Here is a 13,351-nt window from a genome sequence, read left to right as displayed (position 1 = left end):
AGTCCTCCTGCTGCCTTCAGGTTCCATACACCTCTGTCCTATCCATTTGACTTCTGACAGCACCACCATGCTGGTGGCTCTGGCTTTTCAAAATAAGCTGGTGTCTAAGAACAAGGCGCACAAGTGGGCAGCCTGTGTCATGTGCATTCCCTAACCTTGGACTGCTTCCCAGTGAGGAGACAGACTCTCAAGTTGGAGCCTGTAACTGGTGTGAGGTTTCTCGTGATGGACCTGGCTCACCATAGTTTGAGAAGCTTAAAATGAGAGTCCTCAACGAGGTCACTGCATCCATCCCCCAGCCTCAAGCAGGGTTCAGTGTAAAGGACAGGATGGAAGGCTTTTCTAGTTCTCAAGACTCATGGTGTGGTCCACTAGGGCCCGGGATTCTACTGGCTTAGTCTAAGAACTCCATCACAGGTAGGAGTAGCCAACAAGCAGAGAAGACAGATGTCAAGCAACCCCCCCTGGAGTTTCTTTATCCAGCACACTTTTTTTTTTTAAACAAAACTTTTTTTTAAAATTTTTTTTCTTTGGGTTTGTACAAGAAATTTACAATGTGAAAAATATACAAGTGGAAAACGAGGCCGTAACCCTGGAACTAGGGAGGGCGGCTTGGTCACAAACACAAATAAACAAAGACATTGCTGAGTTCTTCCTTTGGTCTGACTTCAGCCCTCTCAGCCCAGAAGAGGCTTGCAGAGCTGGGACAATGGGATCACCCCCCATTCCTAGCCCTGCCCCTCCATGTGGGCATGTTGAGGGCAGGCACATCTGAAACAGCTGGTGCCATCTGGCTCTCTCTGGCTTCAGGCAGGTAGAATGTGGAGACAGGGGAGCCTCTTTCCCAGCTGGAGTGGGTTGGCAGTGGCGACAGTAGGGAAGTGAAATGGCAGAGTGGGGAGGAGCCTCTGGGTGACAGTGACACGGAGGGTTGATTCTGCTTCTCCAAGTTACAGGGCCACCCTCGGCACCCTCGGCTCAGCAGAGGCCCTTTAGCTCTAAGACCTGGAGTGCTCAGTGGATCCTAGGGCAGGTGGTCCCGTGGCTTGCACCCCTGGCAAAGCCCTAGATTTCAGTGGCAGTGATCTCCTCCAGACAGATGCAAGGGGCTGGTTCCGCCAGGCCCAAATCAGCAAGCTCCCGGGCCTCCAGCTCCAGGCTCAGTTGCTGCAGTTCCTGCTCCAGTTGCCGGTTACGCCGGTACATCTGGATATAGTTGTGCTGCAGCTGCTTCTGATAGCGGATCACCTGCTCCTTCTCGGCCTGCCAGGCCAGCCGCTCCCCCTCAAAGCTGTCCCGTTGCTCGTCTCCTCGCCGCTGTTCCCGCTGCAGTTCTTGGCGCAGCCGTTCCACCTGAGCCCGCAGGCTACCCCCTGCCCCAGCCGCTGCCCGCTGCACCTTAGCCTCATCACTCTCTGCCAGGAGGAATGGGTCGGTGGCGGCAGGGGGGATAGGGGGCTCGCGGAGTCCTGATGCTTCAGCATCCAAATGCCCGGCCTTCTCCCGGAGCCGCTCAGCCTCCTGGCGGTACCGCTGTAGCTCCTGTGAGCAGGCCTCCAGCTCCAGCTCCCGAGCTCGGGCTGCCTCCTGCAGGCCCCTGGCACGGCCCTCACTGACCCGCAAGGCAGCCCGGGCCTCTCGGAGGGCCACCCGAAGCGCCACCAGCTCACTGCCCTTCTGGACCAGCTCTGCCTGAGATTCCTTCAGTTGCTGCTTCAACAGGGAGATCTCACCTGATTTCTGACACACCTGTGGGTAAAAAGCATTGAGGAAAGATGGTAAGGCCTCTGGGTGCTGGGCACTGGGCAGCAGGCTGGGCATTCAAGGAGATGCTGCCCCATGAGTTTACACACAAAAGCACAGGAGACAAGCCTAGTGACACATCCATGGTTATATCCCCCCCCCCCTCGTGCTCTGGCCAAAAGGTTTTTATTTTATGTAAGTACACTGTAGCTGTCTTCAGACACCCCATAAAAGGGCATCAGATCTCATTACAGATGGTTGTGAGCTACCATGTGGTTGCTGGGATTCGAACTCAGGACCTCCGGAAGAGCAGTTAGGGCTGAGCCATCTCACCAGCCCCCATGATTGTATTTCTAATAAGAGGCTAAAGGAGAATAGAGACCCAGATCTTTTCCTTTCAATGCCGGGATCCTTATGCCAGACGCTGTATCAACACTGCCCAGGCCTGGGGATGGTGGCAGGGGCTGCAGGAGTGGAGTGGGGCAGTCTAGGGCAATTCCCACAGGTCCAGGTGAAAAGGCAAGTGTCTTGGGCTCATATCTCAGCCCCGCCACGGCTAGTTTAGTCCTGGGCTGTAGCTCAGTTTCCTCATTCATGAAGCGGAGGTATTAACAATACCCATCGAACAGAGAAGGAAAGGCCACTAGCTATGTGGGCGCTAGATCACAACCGTGAGATCCATGAGGCACAAGGAAACCCCCAACCCTGAGAGATGAGGAAGGGCAGACCCTCTACGGCAGCTACCCTGGGCCACGTCTGTAGAGCATGATCCCTTCAGCCTGCCCGGCACCCATCTTGCATACCTCCCACTTGGTCTCCTCCAGCCGCGGCCCGAGTTCCCGCTGCTCCCGTTCAAAGGTAGCACAGCGGCGCTCCAGCTGCTCTCGCTCCTGCAGCAGCTGGGCGAAGTCATCCTGCAACTGGCGCTTCTCTTGCTGCAGCTGGTACACCTGCAGCTGCAGCAGCTGTTGGGCCCGCTGGACGCGCTGCGTAGCCTGCTGTGCCTGGGCTGCACAGTCCTCGCGATCTCGGGGCCAGCGCCGCTGCCGTGCCCCAAATGCCTAAGGAAAGACCACAGGCTAGAAATGGTCCCCCCAGGTCGTGAGCTCTAGCGTCTCCTGCTTGGGTGGCTCCCTGCCTGGCCTGAATCCAGTGAATTATGACAACCATAAAAGCAGGCACTTATATGGCATTTCCTAGGTGTCAGGCAGTATTCTAAGCACTTTATCCCTTTCGTCTTATTTAATCTTCATAACCCCTCCCCCCTCAGAGTCACAGCTATCCCCATTAGACAGGGAGACTGGGGCTGGGTAAGGTTAAGCAACTTGCTCAAATCTAACACCCTACAAGCCAGTGCTGGATCCAATTCACACACCCTGCCACCTCACTGCTTTGAAAGGTAAACTATAGCCGGGCAGTGGTGGTGCACACCTTTAATCCCAGCACTTGGGAGGCAGAGGCAGGCAAATTTCTGAGTTTGAGACCAGTCTGGTCTACAAAGTGAGTTCCAGGACAGACAGGGCTATACAGAGAAACCCTGTCTCGAAAAATGAAACAAACAAACAAACAAACAAGCAAACAAACAAACAAACAAAAAAGCCGGGCAGTGGTGGCCCACGCCTTTAATCCCAGCACTTGGGAGGCAGAGGCAGGCGGATTTCTGAGTTCGAGGCCAGCCTGGTCTACAGAGTGAGTTCCAGGACAGCCCGGGCTACACAGAGAAACCCTGTCTTGAAAAACCAAACCAAAAAAAAAAAGCTAACAACCTTGGGGGTGTCACACCATGAGTTTTGACTATCTCCCCTCCCCAACGGCAATGCTCCATGCATTGTTCCTAGGCTTCTGGGTATCCAGCCATACTGCCCCAGGTCTGCCACTGGCCGCACCTGATACATGGTGGCCTCACTCTCCTCCATACTGTCCCGCAGCTGTTGCAGCTCTGCCTCTCGGTCTCGAAGCTTCCCTTCCAGGACACAGTGTAGCAAGGCCTCATCCGAAGGGGGCGGAGGCGGTGGAGGGGGTGGAGAGCGGTCTCCACACGAACTGCTGCCAGGGGAGGCCCGGGCACCGCTGCCCAAGAGACCCCCAGCTACACGACCCCCCAAGGAACCCGTGCTTTTGCTGGAGGAGGACCGGCCACTGTCTGAATGGGAGGGCCCAGTAGGGACCCCTCGGGCTGGACCAGGCAGTGCCCCTCGGCCAGGGCCGTGGGAGGGCAGGTGCCCACCTGGGGAGTTGGTGGTTGGCTCGGCACCTCCGGTGCTGTAGGTAGGCAAGCTGGATAAGGAATTTCGGCCAGAGTCTGACAATGTTCCTGAAGGACAGCCACTGGCCCAACCACTCAGTGCCAAGGGTTTGTCAGCAGCAGAGGAGGAAGAGGAAGAGGAAGAGGAAGAGGCTGGCCCCCCAAACAGCTGTGTCAGGCTGCCCTGGCTCCCAGATAACCCAGCAGCTCGAGGACCAAGGAAGCCAGGTAGGGTTGGCGCGCCCCGGGGTTTGGGTAGCACGGGCTTGAAGGCTGTAGGCCGGATCAGGATCTTCTCCATATTCTGAAATGAGGTATCACGTGACACTGTGAGGATGACCTGCCCGGTCCCTTTTTTTAAAAAAATTTTTCATTTTTGTTGTTTTTTGAGACAGAGTTTTACTCTATTGGCCTGAGCTTACTCACTATGTATCCTCAAGCTAGCCTTGAACACAAGCAAGGTTTCTCTGCCCTCTAAGATTACAGGTGTGTGACACCAAGCCCAGTTTGCTTGCTTGACCTTTCAAAACACTAATCAGAGTGTGTGTGTGTGTGTGTGTGTGTGCATGCGTGTGCACACACTGGTGCCTGTGTGTGAAGACCAAATGTCAAAGTCAGGTGCTTTCCTTAATTACTAATTCTCCCTAATTTTTTATACAGTCTCTGATGGAACCCGGAGTTCATCAATCCAGCTAGTCTGACTGCCCAGCAAACCCCAGGGATCTCTGCCTGTCTCTGCCCTACAAGTGCTGAGATTCCAGTCCCATGCCATGATGGATGGCCAACTTTTCACATGGGTACTGGCGATCTGAACTCAGGTCCTTGTGCTTCCACAGCAAGCGACTCACCCACTTAGCTATCTCCTGAAGCCCCAGACCTTCGTCCAAACCATCACACTATTTTTCCCACCCAGGGTCCTCAACCCCTACACATTAGAACCAATTGTTCCCACTGGCAGCAGGCCCCTAATTGTCCGCTTGTGTTAAGATATTCAAAATGCTTATTTTTAATCACTGTAATAGCCATGCAAGCAAAACATTATCCTCGTCTCATATTAAAATCGAGGATGTAGAGGCCCAAAGACACACACACACATCTCTGTAATAACTGAAACAACTAGGCTGGAGGTGGTAACAATTGCCTTTAATCCCAGCACTTGGGAGGCAGAATCAAGCAGATCTTTGTGAATTCAAGGCCAGCCTGGTCTACACAGTGAGTTCCAGGATAGCCAAGGCTACAGAGAGAAACCATGTCTCAAAAAACAAAACAAAAAAAAAAATAATTGAAACAACTACTATATTGTTCATGTGAGTGTGCTGGGTACTATACTAAGTATTAATTCTAACAGAAGCCTACGAAGATTAGCCTCTAACCTTAACTGTTAAGACACAGAAAATGGGGCCCTGACAGGTTATTTCCCTGAGCCAGAAGGAGCGATAAAACAGAAGCCATACTCTCTGCTCTGCATATGCTCCCAAATTCTAGCTTCCCTATGGGGCTCCTGATCCCACCCAGATCCTCCCAAGAGGGTTGCCCGTTACCTTCTCCAGCTTTCCAGAGACAGGGATGAGCTTTGGTGGGGGCCCACGGAGGTGGGCATTGTGTGCTTGATGTTCTCGGGGATCTTCAATGTCACTGCTTGGGCTGGGAGGTGACTCTGTCCGGAAGTCCTCATTGACATAGGTAAAGCTGTTGCCTGGGACAGCCTTCCTGGGTGGCACAGCTGGGCAAAGTGGCTCCTGTGCCTCGTAGCCGCCCCGTAGGAGCCCATCCTGCTGACGGAAGAAGGTGTGCCCAGGAACACCATGGTGGCGTTGAGGAGCAGGTCCCCCAGGACAGGGCCGGCCTGAGATAAGACTGCTCACGCTGCCCATTGCTGGAGTTTGTGGGGCAGTGGCTGTCTCACGTGCGGGCTCCAGTGGCACTGGCAGAGTGTGCACAATGGCCATGGTGGCAGAGGCTCAGGCCTGGCCAGGGGCCTCCAGGGCAACCTGTGAGCAGGGCATTGGTGTCAGAGTCCCTTGAGGGTCCTCCCCCTACAGGCCTTCTCCTGATGCTCTCCTAACAGAACATTCCCCATAGAGTAAAAAGGCTTCCTATCCAAGAACTGGCATGAACCTCAAGTTCCTCTGGGCCTCAACTCTAGTCTGGAACAATGCTAAGGAATAACTTGATCCAACAGAGACAAAGGAATGGGATACCTAAGGGGTGATACAGGGTGCCTTGGCAGAGAAGACCCAGTTTAAGCCCAAATCTGTATCCCCTATATAGCCGAAGACTCAGATTGGGCAGAGATCCCTAACTACTAGCTCCCAGTACAGGTCCCTACTCTCCTGGGACAGGTGGCCTCATTACTGGGCTGTTTGGGCAGAGGACACGTCAGGGATGCAATCAGCAACTCAGATGGTAATTAGGGAACAAAGAGCCAAAGCTAGGCACTGTCCAGCCTCCCACTGCTGGGCCTCAGTTTCTCCCAGACACTCTCCCAGACACTCAGGCGACATCGAGGGTGGAGCCGGCCAAACAGGAAACCTTCTAAGGTCTTAGGAACCCACAGGTGCCCTCTGGGGGGGTCTCCTACCTCCCAGAGGTTGATGCAGGCTGTGCTTGTTTCCATGTCAACTCTTAGCTTCTGCCATCACTCGGGACTAAGGGAGCCTACACAGGCCCTGTCCCACTGCCAACCTTTATAAACCTTCCCGCTTTAGGTGATCTTCAGAATAACCCCTATGGAATTTGAGCAGGAGCCCATCACCACTTTTGGTACGATCTCAAGTAAAATGGCTCCACCTCCCTTAGTCCTGCTCCTTCCTGGAAAGGACAGCAAGCCAGCGCCTGGAACTCCCTCCCAGTCCCAAGGCTGCTGATGACCAAGACTTAGGCATCTGCTGAAGTCATCACGTAGTACAGGGGCCAAGGAGTGGACAGAGGGTTCCATGAGCAGAGTGTGTCTGTGTACATTTACTCGCGGGTGTGAGGACGTAGACAGGACCATAAAAATGAACTGTATCTGTGAGAATGTGCATGAAAACATGCAGTGTCAGTCGATGTGGGTTTAGACAGATGTCAGTACATTCATACGTGTGTGTGTGTGTGTGTGTTTGTGTGATGTAGAGGGATATCACAAAACCAAACAGGGCTGTGCTATGTACCACAGGTACATCAACCTCAAACTCAGGGATCCTCCTGCCTCAGAGAGCTGGGATTCTAACCTTGTGCTTGTATGCCCAGCTGTATGTGTGAATTCTTTTGTTTTGTTTTTTTCCAAGACAGGGTTTCTCTGTGTATTCCTGGCTGCCCTGGAACTTCCTCTGTAGACCAGGCTGGCCTTGAACTCAGAAATCCACCTTCTGAGTGCTGGAGTTACAGGCATGGGTTACTACCACTGCCAGGCTGTATGTGTGAATTCTTATGTTTTACAAGGGTATGAGTTTCATAACTTAGCACACAAACGTTATTAACGTGTATGTAACAAATGAATCTGTGGGCTCTGTCACTATATGAAATAAAAAATGTTTGCATAGATATAGCAGTGTGTCCACATATCCTTGATTTTTGTGTAAATACCACCAAATTTGGGCCCCAAGTCAGTTTCAGTCAGCCATCCTCAATAAGCCATTTTCTTTTCTCGGCATGAAATCCTCATTTCTTTGGGGAGCATTGATTCCAGCCTCTCAAGATTGAGAGACAGAGACACACAAATCTCTATAGAACCTGCTCATTTCTGTCAGGACAGTTACATGGATTCCTATGTATGTATTTTACACAAGTGTGCAAAAGTTCATCTCCAGTAATCAGTATGAGTGAGCACTCTGGGAGTGCGTTGGCACCTGGGTGACATTCAAGGCCACCGGAGTGAATGGGAGCTCCTCCCTAAAACTTTTTTTCTTTAAACTTAAGAGTTTGAGGAAAGGTGAGATCACAGTGTCTGACGTCCTTTCCCCAGCTTATCTTTGTATATTGTTCTCCGCTAAGTGCCTTTAAGCGTTAAAGCCAGAGAATCACAGGAGTCCAGCTTGAGGAAGAGTTGCTGAGATCTAGGGTAGGAAGTGAAATGGGTACGAGAAGCAACTACATCATTCTCTGTAGGGCTAGGTACTGAGATCGCCCCCACAAGGTCCAGCCTAGGGATGGAGAATACTCCACAGTATAGAGAGAAGAAAGGACTGGCACTGCTGTCCCTATTCCAGGGGACACAGAAAGTGAGACCCAGAAGGAAGGGCAAGAGCCAGGGTAGACACTCAGAGAGACAGAAGACATTAGAGACAAAGAGGCCAAGAGGCTCAGACACGAGGAGCCAGAGGCAGAAACATGAGTTAGGGTCGCTGAAGCTACGCAGGCAAGAACTCCGAAAGCCAGAGGAACTGTAAAGCTGGGCTCTGAGGGCCAGGCGTCTGGAAAGCCAGGCCTAGCCAGCCTGGCTCCCGCTCTTGAGGCCCAAGAGAGAAGGAGGGGCAAGCGGCTCCATTTTGAGAAATGCGTTTGTAGCTGTGGGAAAAAGAAACCCCTGGTTCTCCCCAGCACTCCCTGACCTATCACTATGGTACACAGACCCCTGCGCCCCCACCCCAGGAAGCAGGCTGAGGGTTCTGGCGTCTGGGGCCGCGCCAGGGCCTGAGATGAGTCTGGCCCACGTCCCAACTCTCTGACCTCAGGGCTGGGGTTGGAGAGTTGGGGAAAGTCCCCCACAACACACACTCAAACTCCAGAGACCAGTCAAGCAGGATCCAGTCTGGGATCACGAGTTCCCATTCGTGATCTGAAAGCCCAGAGTCCCCCGGCCCACCCACAATCGTCCGCTCCTTCCATGAATCGGGGGCGTCTATGGAATGCCACCTCCCCACCGGACCGCATCGCTTTGAAGTTGGGCACCCTCAGCCCTGGATCCCTCACCTCCGCCGCGCTGCTCCATGCTCAGCCCCGGGCCGCCCCAGCACTCCACAGGCGCGCCGCCCGCTCCAGCCCGCGCGCGGCCACTCGGAGCTGCCCGGCTCGGCCCCGCCTCCGCCTAGCCGGCGCCCCCCGGCCCTGACCAGCCCCCGCCCGGCCCGAGTGGGCGGTGCGCGCCGAACGGGGGAGGGGTCCGAGGGGCGTCCCCGCCCCGGGGCGCGGACACGCGCAAGGAACCCACGTCACGCGTGCCCGCCAGGGTGCACGCGGGGGCTGCACGGTGGCGCTCGGGATTCCTCCCAGAGTGGCCTAGCGACTGCGTGTGTGTTAGGCAGCTCGTCCGGCTCGACACTCGGCGAGCGAGCGGGTCATCGTCTATCCCTGCCGGAGCCCGGGGGCCGGCGGCAGCTGGTCATTGTTCCAGCACAAAGAGCCGAGGCGCGGCGCCCGCCCCTCCCCCTCCGCTCCTCTAGGAGAAGCTTCCCTCCTCCGTCTCCAGCTTCCCGGTCCAAGGGGAGGCCGAGGGGGTCAGCCGTCCCTCTCCGGTTGCCGGCTCCCGGGCACAAGTTGAGGGACTGGCTCGGTCGCTGTCTGTCCCACCCCCAGCAGGCTGGAGGTCACACACTTGGATTTTCCGAAGCGGCGCCACCTGGCGGCCCCTTCCAGCAATTTTATCAGCCCCCCCCCCAGCCCCCCAAAAATCCCACTCCCTTTCCAGTGCAGCACCCTCGGGCCGCGAGCCTAGGCTTGTCCCTGGCATGGCTCCAGGCTCCCCAGCCGAACCTCGGGGTGGTCATTTGCTATGAGAAAGGTCGCTGCTCCAAGAGGGGGAGTACCTAGCCCCCAATAATCACCAAAAAATGAACAGCTCAAACCTACACTAGCTCCGCAGCAGACATCCCAAAGGCTTTCTCAGGGTCACAAATATTTTTACCCTCTCGAAAACAACAGTCGTAACACCCACACGACCTTTCCCACATTCTGTCTCGGGCAGCCACAATCACAGTCTCCTCCGTCACGTGGCTCCATAGTCCTTCATTCCAGAATCCTTGAGGCCAACTCACAGAAGACTTGGATGTTTCGTGCATGTGAGAGTGCACAACAGTCCTTTGCATCCAGTCACATTCTTTAAATACACTAAGTCTCCCAACCCTCTTCCACGCAATGACAGCCGTAGCCGTATTCAGCCACTCAGGCAAGTCCTTACATCATAGCTACAAACTAGCCACTCTCCCTGAGGGGTCTCTGTGACCTGGTCAGGTCAGCTGACATTCACATCTCCTGGCAAGGCCATCCTCTCTTCCTCGATGCTCCCCCTCACCCCGCCAGGGCCAAGGCCTGCCAGAGCTGGGCTCAGCCCCAGGAAGAAGCATCGCCCCCCCCCTTCCAGGCCACAGCCTGGCCGGCTCTCGGCTCTATTTTTAGCTCCATGGAAAGGGTTGTTTTTCTTTCTTTTTCCCTGGAAAGGAAAACACAGCCTAGCCACCCTCAGGCTCACTTCAGCCCTTCAGCTTCACAAGAACAGACTGAACCCCTCTCCCCAACAGAAACCCCCTCCTCTGGCCTTGCCCTGATCCCTGCCTCCTGGGGCACCGAGAACCTCCTCCCCTTTCTGGCCTCCTGCCCAGAAGCTCAGGCAGCAGCTGGGCTCAGCGTGTGGCGGGGTGAGGGGTGGGGGACAAAGGGTGGGGGCTGGAGGGGGAGAGAGGCCTAGGGCTGCAGCCCACCTTTCATTTTCTGAGAGAGGGGATTCTGGTGCTTGTTCCACTTAGAGGAGGCAAACTCTCCTCAGGTTTAAGGATATATTTTCTCTTAGTGCATTGCCTGGGAGGAGGGGTGAGGGGAGACTGTTCTGCATGGGTGGGCTATTTGTGCCCAGTCCTGCAAGGGTTGGAGGTGGCCGTAGGAAGAGGACCTACAGACAGCTGCTCCCGGGGCTGGGTGTATGAGACCGGGGCAGCTGTCCCGGGCCATCAAGGTCCTCTCTCGGATACCTTTCAAGGATATGGGTTCCAAGAACGTGCTAGTGAGCTTCAAGGCAAGGTGCCCAAGTTAACCCCAAACTTCTCCGGGCCATCCAGGCCCCCAGAGGCCTTGAGCTTCTATTCATGGTGAAAGGATTTATCACCATTCCAGGTGAAGTGTGGAATAAAGCCCTGTACAGGGCGAAACAAACGTGCTAGGACCGGCGGAGAGGTGGATGAGAGGGGTGTCCCTGCCTAGACAGGAGTTGGGGAACACTGCCCACCCGTCTACGAAGCAATCACGTGCTCAACGCCTGTTTACGTCTTGGTCTTCACCTGCAGGCAGCCGGCAGGGAAGCAGGAACCGCCTGGTGCGACAAACCCCGCCCGCCCCCGCCGACAGTCTTCAGGGCGTCCCCTTTGCCTGAGCCTCCCGCAGAAAAACTCAGCGTCCACATCGCGGGGTGAGCTGGGTGGTCGTGTGAGCTTGGAACACTGCCTCTGAGACAGCTAGGGTACCTCGCTGTGCTTGTCCTTTCCTGAGCACACGTGTGTTCATATCTTAAGTGAATGCATGTGTGTGTGTGTGTCTGTGCGTCTGTGTAAGTTTCCCTGCCCCTTTGCTGTTCAGGTTTTACCTGCGCTCCACAGAGTGCGGACCCCTTCGTCATCCCGATCCCGTTTCTTAAAAACGCGTAAAGTTCTCTCCAAAGTGAGGACCTGCGGGAGGCCGGAGTTCCTGCACCCCGTTCGCTCCACCACTCACCCAGCGTCACCGGCGCCGCTGCTCCCTTTTTGGCCCGGCTCCTGCTCCAGCGTGCCTACTTCCTCGCCGCGATAGAACTCTGGTTCTCCAGCGGACTCAGGGCTCAGCGCTCCCGGCTCCCGGCTCCCGCCAGGCCGGCCCTGGAAGTGTGGGGCGGGGCGGCTGAAGCCGCGCCCCCCCCCAGAGGGGAGTGGTCTGCCCCGCACCTCCAAATAGCTAACCTAGTACCCAACCCAAAAGTAGTCCAACCCAGTACCCAGTCCAAAAGTAGCCTGATGGTGGCCTAAGGCTGTCTCTCTGGCCTTTTGACTGAGCAGCATACAGACTTTTGACCTAAGGGGAGGGCAGATGTAACTGACGGTTAAGCTACCTGGCAGCCTTAACTAAGGCGCTATAGAGCTTGACTCTGTCCGGCTCTGTAGAGAACTCAATCCGGTCCATTCTGCTCACAACTAGAAGAGGGAAAATCCCTATGAAGCAGACAAAGAAGTGTCGAGTTTCATAACACACACACACACACACACACACTCATTAGGGCTTGGGCTGTCTGGGGCTGTCCAGATAGACCTAGTACCGCCTCCTTCCCTGGAGTAGTTAACCAACCCAGGTGAGAAAGCTGCTAGTCTGGCCCCCCATAGGGTATGGCTAGGCTTCCTCAGGCACATAAAGTCCCACCCACAGGAGCAAACAGGAAGTTGGCCTGTATTTCAGGGAGGTACCAAAAGCTCCCTTCCTCCCTGGCTTACCAGGTATATTGTGGGAAGGCATGAGTTTACAGCTCTCTGAGCCAGACCCACTGCCTGAGTAATTGGCCTGCAGGAGACCAAGGTGAGTTTGGTCTCTTCTCAGACTCACTCACACAGCACAGCTGTTGAAGACCTAAAGCTGCCCCTCACAGCCATGTGAGACACAATGTCAGTCTGAAAACAGGGCTGCAGAGCTAATCTGACCCTGCTAGGCCAGACCCTTCCAGAAGGTCTCTGGGACATTAATTGGAGCACAGGGTTACACGACTCCATCCCAGGTGATTTGCTTCAAGGCACTTTGAGTATGTGGATATAAAGCGCCTCCCCAGGACTTTATATTAAAGATATAGGGACTTACCTTTCCTGGCTTCTAAGCTCCAATAGCTACCGAGCATACTTTGTGCTAGATCTTGCTGTGGGGACTTTAGGGCAGGTATGAAGTGGAATGTGTTTGTGTAGGGGGTGTGTTAGCTTCCCCTCCTCCTCCTCATTCTGGTTTGTGCTGTGCGGGGGTGTGCGCCAGGAGGGTGGGGCAAGACAAACAGGCAAATGCGTATCTGTTTCTCTCTGCTGATCGTACAGCCCTCACAAACTCCAAACTAGAAACTAAAGGATTTTCTGAGAACACCCCAGGCATTTTAGGGGGAGTAGAATATAGAATCCATGCCCTTATAGGTAGAAAAGCTCTTTTTGTACATCTGGAAGGCATGGCTGACTTAAATAGTTCAGACCCTGGATGAGGCCTAGAGCAGCCAACTGCTGGTAATGATTACTGCAGGATTAGAGAGGCCTGGCTCCAGCCAGTCTGGGAGAGACCCCCAAGAAGGCAGACCCCGGAGGAGCTACCCCCACCCCTGGGTTCTTCCCCACCACCAACAGCTTTGCAAGCAATTGTTTTAGGTCTTTGTGGCTAGGATTCTCAGAAACCCTGGACTCTTCCATCTGGTTCTAAAAGCTTCCTCTTGGGTTGATTTGAAAAGGTTGCTCTTCCTCTAGG

General features: G+C 54.7%; 1 protein-coding gene across 5 annotated transcripts; it reads right to left on the bottom strand.

Moving 5' to 3' along the window:
- Nucleotides 1-500: 500 nt before the first annotated feature.
- Lzts2 (leucine zipper tumor suppressor 2) lies at nt 501-11,996 on the bottom strand. Of its 5 annotated transcripts, XM_028776077.1 has the most exons (6): nt 11,979-11,996; nt 11,609-11,748; nt 5,530-6,715; nt 3,630-4,292; nt 2,547-2,804; nt 501-1,749 (listed from the first exon to the last, which is right to left on the bottom strand). In XM_028776077.1, the coding sequence occupies exons 3-6, from the start codon at nt 5,935-5,937 to the stop codon at nt 1,066-1,068; spliced, it is 2,013 nt and encodes a 670-aa protein (XP_028631910.1). In that variant the 5' UTR covers nt 5,938-6,715; nt 11,609-11,748; nt 11,979-11,996; the 3' UTR covers nt 501-1,065. The 5 variants fall into 5 exon arrangements, with proteins under 5 accessions (XP_028631910.1, XP_028631923.1, XP_028631922.1 ...); XM_028776090.1 differs by lacking the exon at nt 11,979-11,996 and having other exon boundaries at nt 5,530-5,979; nt 11,609-11,755; XM_028776089.1 differs by lacking the exons at nt 11,609-11,748; nt 11,979-11,996 and adding an exon at nt 8,882-8,977 and having other exon boundaries at nt 5,530-5,979.
- Between the last annotated feature and the right edge of the window lie 1,355 nt (nt 11,997-13,351).

This window comes from Grammomys surdaster, unplaced genomic scaffold (genome assembly GCF_004785775.1).
Source record: "Grammomys surdaster isolate TR1022 unplaced genomic scaffold, NIH_TR_1.0 66, whole genome shotgun sequence".
Taxonomy (NCBI): domain Eukaryota; kingdom Metazoa; phylum Chordata; class Mammalia; order Rodentia; family Muridae; genus Grammomys; species Grammomys surdaster.
This window is presented reverse-complemented; position numbering and strand designations above follow the sequence as displayed.

What these genes read in the sequence shown, in the direction of transcription:
- Lzts2 (XM_028776077.1), bottom strand. Translation starts at nt 5,937, where the DNA reads ATGGCCATTGTGCACACTCTGCCAGTGCCACTGGAGCCCGCACGTGAG. An exon ending in TCTCTGGAAAGCTGGAGAAG is followed by an intron (nt 4,293 to 5,529) that starts GTAACGGGCAAC and finishes ACCTCATTTCAG; the next exon opens with AATATGGAGAAGATCCTGAT. An exon ending in GTGAGGCCACCATGTATCAG is followed by an intron (nt 2,805 to 3,629) that starts GTGCGGCCAGTG and finishes GTCTTTCCTTAG; the next exon opens with GCATTTGGGGCACGGCAGCG.